At 33.9% G+C, this 6716-nt stretch overlaps 1 protein-coding gene across 3 annotated transcripts; it reads left to right on the top strand.

Moving 5' to 3' along the window:
• The first annotated feature begins 254 nt into the window (after positions 1-254).
• On the top strand, positions 255-5462 carry LOC139892720 (protein EMBRYONIC FLOWER 1-like). Of its 3 annotated transcripts, XM_071875839.1 has the most exons (5): positions 255-382; positions 1832-2052; positions 2481-3828; positions 3924-4799; positions 4881-5462. In XM_071875839.1, exons 2-5 carry the CDS (start codon positions 1853-1855, stop codon positions 5238-5240), a joined length of 2784 nt encoding a protein of 927 aa, XP_071731940.1. In that variant the 5' UTR covers positions 255-382; positions 1832-1852; the 3' UTR covers positions 5241-5462. The 3 variants fall into 3 exon arrangements, with proteins under 3 accessions (XP_071731940.1, XP_071731938.1, XP_071731939.1); XM_071875837.1 differs by having other exon boundaries at positions 3924-5462; XM_071875838.1 differs by lacking the exon at positions 255-382 and adding an exon at positions 973-1008 and having other exon boundaries at positions 3924-5462.
• The last annotated feature ends 1254 nt before the right edge of the window (positions 5463-6716 follow it).

Here is a 6716-nt window from a genome sequence, read left to right as displayed (position 1 = left end):
TGACTAGTCACCTAACCTCGCGTATGACTCTTAAGCGCGTGAAATCATTTAGGGTTTTCATTTTGGTAATTGCGATAAGCACTAACTATTTAATTGACGTGGCATCTTTTCATTGGTTTCGTTTCACATTCTTTACACTTTCAGTATGTGTTTCCATCGCTATAAATATACAAAATACTTTATTATTATAATAATTTTACATTTAACGTATTTGTATATATAAATATAAAACCTCACTGTTTCTCTCTCCAAAAACACACTAGCTCATTTCTCTCACTATATGTTTATTTCTCTCTCTATAAATCGCGGAAACCTAAAGTGGGTGAAGACTAGGGTTTTCGGGTGATTCGCGGTCTAAATACTCAAAATCAGCTCTAAATCGGTAAGTAAAGATTTAATTTTTAGATTCGGTTTTTGATTACGGATCTTTTGATTATTGTTATAAAGATTTTGGTTGATGAAATCGAGTCCAGATCTATTTGTCGGTATTCCTAATTTTTTGTTTTATTTTTTCTATGTATTATAAATTATAAATTCATCGGTCACAGCTTATGATCTGAGCTCATTTTCATTAAAGTTTATTGCTTTATTTAACTTTAATCTTTGATTTGTTGAACAAAGTTATATCCTTTCTGGGGTTTGTTTGTATTCTATGTATAATGAACTTTTACTTATCTTTTAATCCTAGCTTATCGATTAATTAAACAAATTGTATAAACCTAAAATCGTGTATATGGATGTAATTGTGTGGATGAAAAGGTGTGGTGAATGTAAATTTGGGATAAAATTACATTAATTTTGAATTGGGTTATCTCGAGAAACGTAAAAGTTTTATCCTTTTTAATTTACTTTTTTATTAGTGGTAGCGGCGAGGGTACTAGAACCCTAATTTTTAGCTTGACTTGATGATGTATTATGTCAATTATTTGTTGACTATATCTAGCTTTGTATCTATGGTTACAGTTTCAGCATAAAGTTTCTAGCTTGCTGTTCCATTTCATTTCTAGGGTTAGTTCATCCTATTAACTAATAGAAAGTTTCAATTTTGATGTTAAATTTGCAAGCTTTTGTGTTTGGTAATTGGAATTGAACTAAACCCTACAGTAATAGACCTTCGGTTTAATCATTTGTATGCTGGTTTTTATACGTACATGTGATAACTAGTTTTGTTGGTTTGTTACTATTGTGTAGATATGTGTGACTGCTATTAAATTGAGCTTATGTAACTGATGTTTACTTTGACTTTAATGGATGTTTAATTTGTGCATTACCTTTAATACACAAACTAAACTGAGCTCATTAAATCGTTTGCATGCTATGTTTATAAAGTGTGATTATTGTGAACTGTTTGAACATGTATGACCGCTTTATTAGTGCTTAGAATCTCAGTTTAAGGAATGTTATCAGGTTCAAGTCAAACCTGTGTGTCATCCGAAGTCTGTAGTCAAACTATTTGACTGAGATATAATGTGATTATAGTGGTGTTGTTATGAGTTGTTTGATGTTTCTTGATTAAATAAGTGATTGTTTTTAATATTGTATCATTTCTATAAGTGTCCATCTATGTTACTTTTGACCATGCATAGTTGAAAGGAGCTTTAGTCATCGTTTACGTTGCAGTGGATTGCTTATTTGCGTATGGTTCATTAGTTGCTAGTTCCTTGTATTGAAATTTTGCATGCATGTTGTATCGTATGCTCACTATGACCAATCGTTAACTCGAGTAAAATCATTTCTAGTTATTTAATTGCTATATATTTGTTTAAGTAATATATACAGTTTGTCTTGAGAGTATAATCGTCACATTTTATTGGTGCTATCGTTGTGACAGTGATAGCTAGCTATCTGAAACATGAACAGCGTTAATGATGATCGAAGGATTGTTTCAGTAGAGGCTAGTGGAATTATTGAGGAATGTCGTGTTCAAGGAAACAACGTCGTATCTCTAATAAACTCGAGCCGGTCAACCGTGAAGATTGATTCACTAAGTATCAAGCTTGGCATTGTAAAGGAGAAGGGTGATGTCCAAAAATGTAGCCATTTTTCTATAAGGTAATAAAGTTCTATTATTGGAGTTTCGATATGAAACATTTTGATCGTTAATTATCTGACTATATATACGGTCTTATTACTGCATTTGCATTGCGCTTAATCATGCTTAGACACGCTAATCTGTTGCATCTTTCTGTATGCTGCTACCTACTGTTTAGCTTTTGAAGACTTGTGTGGTTTTTTTTTTAATATTATTAAAAGCTGGATAATCAACTTCCGTCTACAGTCTAAATCTGATTAATTTTTGCAATTAGCAGATTCCATCTGTCTTTAATCGTTTTAGCTCAATTTAATCGTTTAGTATTCAGTTAACTGTCTCCGATCGATATCGCATTCCATGTCTATCATTATACTAATACTGCTTGTACTACTAGATGACAAAATGTACGTGTATGTCATATTTGACAAATTTGATGTGGTTTTTTCAGAGGTTTTGTTGCGGGGATGCGTGAAAAAGGTAGCAGTACGTTCTTAGATTTTACCGAAGAACTACCGCCTATGGACGTCCCTTGTTTTAGATATTGGTCTTGTCAAGGGTGTTTGCGGAACAACGCAACTGCAAATGCGTCTGCAAACGTTTCACACGAGACACCATTAGTTTCTGTTTGTGATCAATGTATGGTCCGACCTGGTGCAGCGTCTTGCACTACACAAGATTTTAATGGAGGTGCAATTATCCCTTTTGGTGAGGGTACTTCAGGTTCAAAACCTGTCGATGATAGGAACAATGATGAAATAATAATTTCTGAGGATATTCAAGGTTTTCAAGAGATCCCTAAATTTTATTCCGTCAATACTAATGTTGCTGAACCTGCAAAGAAAGTGAGCAATGATGTCAAAACTCACGAAGAACACCAAAAAACAAGCATAGAGAACGAGACCATAACTAGTCTTGTTAGTCAACAAATCGAATCTGGTCAGCAGAACGATTGCCCAAATGGACACCCACGTCGAAAGGCTCGAAAAGTGCGTTTATTGAAGGAATTATTGTGTAAAAAACCGGAAATTCAACATCAGAAAAAGGAAAATTCTTCTCCATCTGCAGGAGCAGCTTCATCTCATATAAAACGGAAAGTGTTGCATGATCATGATCATACTCAGAGTCATCATGTTCAGGATCATGATCAGAGTATAAAAGTGAAGTCCTTAAAGGGGAGTGCAGTTGGAATTGCGAAAAACAATGTTGTGGACCCCACTAGAGATCCATTAGCTAGTGAAAATGGAGAAACCGTTAATAAGTTTCAGTGGAATAAACCGAAAAGTTCGAATCTTGGTAAAGTTGGGAGTGATGCAATGAATGCTTGGCGATCGATATTTAATGACATGGGCAAAACAGGCAATCAGGTTACATCTACTTATTCTGTTTCTAAAGGCAGAGGAACCGAGCACTACTCCACCTTCATGGTCCCACCAAAACCTGACAAAAAGTTGAATGCTTTTAAAAAAATATCTCCTAAAACTAAATTTTTTGAGGAAGACTCGAGGAGGATGAAGGATCGTCAATCGGATACAGAGTTAGGGCTTGGTCTATCGTTAAACTATGACCCACAAGAGCAAGTTCGATCTCTACCATTTGTACCTAATCGTACACCAAACCAAGATCATAGTAGAAAAGTCGGTTTTTTAATGGGGGAATCGAGTAATTATCCGAATTTGAAAGAAGGGTCAGTTCATGATGTAAGCAACAGACACCCTCCGAGAACATCAGTTTTACAGGAGCATCGACCGTATACGCAGCCGCTTTCGTATGGGAGTTGCTCTGGGCATCAGAAACTGGTATTATTTTCTAATTAACTTATGAATAAGTTATATGCTTATGCGTAAATTTTTCTTATTATGTGAGTATGATTAAGTTTTAATGTTGTTTATAGGATTTTTCTAATCCTCATAAGAGGAACAACGGGTACTCAGAGGCAACAAGGCCTCATAATCATCAACGACAAGAGAATATGTTTTCGATCGGGAGGTCGGATGAGCGCGAAATCATTGAACTTATGGCGAAAAATCAATACGAGAGGAGTTTAGGTGAAGTTAGGCCTCAATTTTTACCCGTTAGCGATCACAATGCGATTGTAGTATCGGGTTTTGGTAATGTTAACATTAACGAAGGGATGTCATCATCGCGTCATGAATATCTCAGCATGATAAGGCCAAGTAGCGAAAATGTGGGTCCCACTAATATGAGAAATCCAGGTTTTATGATGTTTGATGGATTAAGACAGAGTCAGAAACAACCGTCTAATGGGATTTGGATGTCGGATTCTGGATCTCAGAGACATTATGATTCACACTATCATCATGTATCTAATGTCAATAACAGAGGTGGGTCCTACACTCGTGTCTTCAATCCGACTAATATGCAGTTATTGGAACCATATAACAGTTGCAACAACGGTCCTTATCAAAATGAAGCAGTCAGCATACCTTATGGTCAAGCATATGCAAATTACTCGGATAAAGATAAGGGTAAGAACATGATGGACTTGGATCTGAATGTTGTCGCTCCAAATGCCGTTGACGATTATAACAACTTGGACCCTTTAAGTTCACAAAATCCAAAACACGTGGGGTCCATGGATTCTTCGTATGTTAATGATGCTATACCCGCAATGCAATTGCTAAGCTTAATGGATGCAGGAAAGTCAAGTCAACCATTCGGTGCTGATAGTCAAAAGCTGATAACGAAACCTCTTTCTCCTAGTTATAGTCAATGCAGGTCAACAATGAGTGGAAAAACGAACCCGATGGTAAACCCTCACTTTACATACTCTGGGTTGAGACCTGGTGTACATTATCCCACTGTAACATCGTTTTCTAGCGTATTTCAGAGTGGTCAAAACATTAACATGGGTTCTGGTCATGGTCAACAAGGTTATCATCATAAACCTAAACCACAAGAGGATAAATCAAGAGGTTGCAGACCTGGGGATTCATATAATACTTTTCCTCTTCCATGGCATGCAACTGAAGATCGGTATAAACAGAAACAGATCAATGGAGTGTTTGGGTCGAGATTTGACTCGTCAGTAACTGAGATGTGCACGGTCAACTTTAATCCGGCTGATTTTAGCTCACCAGGACCTGGAAATATTTATATGATTGGCGCCGAAGATCTGAAATATAAGGGAAAATCTGTATTAGGGAATGCTAATGGACCGAAGAAGCAAAAAGTAAACAGAGTTCATTAATTAATTAATAGAAAAAAGTAAAGTTGTGGTTCGCGTATACCTAATATGCCGTAAAATCTTAAATGACTAGTACTTGTATATACTTATCCTGAATTTCATTCAAGCTCTTTTGTAATAGTTGATGATAGGTTTAAGATCCTTTTGAGACATTGTTGTTTTATACTCAGACATTGACCTTGAGAGACTTTTTTTGTTGTTGGTTGGTGTTGATTATGCTTCAATTTATGGTCATTATCAATGAATACTTGCTATTGAAATCTTAAGTCCTGTACTTTGACTTTATGCTTTTTTTTTCTCTTTTATATATATACTAGGTTTTTTGAGCCCGTGCGTTGCACGGGGGTGTAAAAATCAGTGCAAAAAATGTAATTTTCAATTCATATTGGTATGTAAATAACGATAATAAAAAGTAAGAAAAGTATAAGAATTATTTAGGAGCTCGTGATGTTGGCAAAATTTATAAATTGTGCGTTGCACAGTGGGTAAAATAACCGTGCAAAATTAAATGATTTTTTCAAACAATGATTCTTTTAAGTTTAAGAGCCCGTGGTATTGACAAAGTTTAAAAGTTCTTTTGAATTTAAAAGTTCGTGATATTGACAAATTTTAAAAGTGATTTTGACTAGTGTTATTAACTTAATGTCTACAATTTTTTTTTCTCACAATCGATATCTTTTAATTATATATAAATTATATATTACGTACAGTAATATTTAAAGAAAGTATGAGTAGATTGAAAATAAGTACCTTCATATCAGTAACACTATATCATGTATGTAAATAACTATGAGTACATTTATATCACTATAGTTAAGTTATATTTATATGACTATTAGTATATGTAAATGACCATACATGATACTCATATGTAATTGACTATGCATTAATAACTTATATTTAATTCAGTAGTACATTTAACTTAAATGTAATAGGATCAGTATATGATTGACTAAACATGAAAATCATACATGCTTAATAACTGGAACGTAATTAAATCATGGATTGATTTAAATCCATTCTTAATATATTGCGGCATTTCATTATAATATAATAATATTAATTGTAAATAATATATATAATCTATACATATAACAATCCATAAATAACTTGCAACCACAATTAAGAAAAACTTTTTCGTTTATATATATATATATATATATATATATATATATATATATATATATATATATATATATATATATATATATATATATATATATATATATAGGGGCAGGATCAATGGGGAAGTAACCAATCGGGGGAAGCGGGGGGAAGCAAAAAAAAAAAAAATTTCGTTTTTTTTTAAAAAAAAATTTTCAGGCATCAAGATCACACGAAAATAAGAACATTTAGAAGAGACACTTCGTGATGAATGTTATTATTTAGGCGGGAAAACGACAGTAAAAGAAAAGATATAGAGTTTGAAATTGGAGAAATGGTCATGCTTAAGGTTTCACCTTGGAAAGGCGTTGTTCG

The sequence above is a fragment of the Rutidosis leptorrhynchoides genome, chromosome 2, assembly GCF_046630445.1.
Source record: "Rutidosis leptorrhynchoides isolate AG116_Rl617_1_P2 chromosome 2, CSIRO_AGI_Rlap_v1, whole genome shotgun sequence".
NCBI classification, from domain to species: Eukaryota; Viridiplantae; Streptophyta; class Magnoliopsida; order Asterales; family Asteraceae; genus Rutidosis; species Rutidosis leptorrhynchoides.
This window is presented reverse-complemented; position numbering and strand designations above follow the sequence as displayed.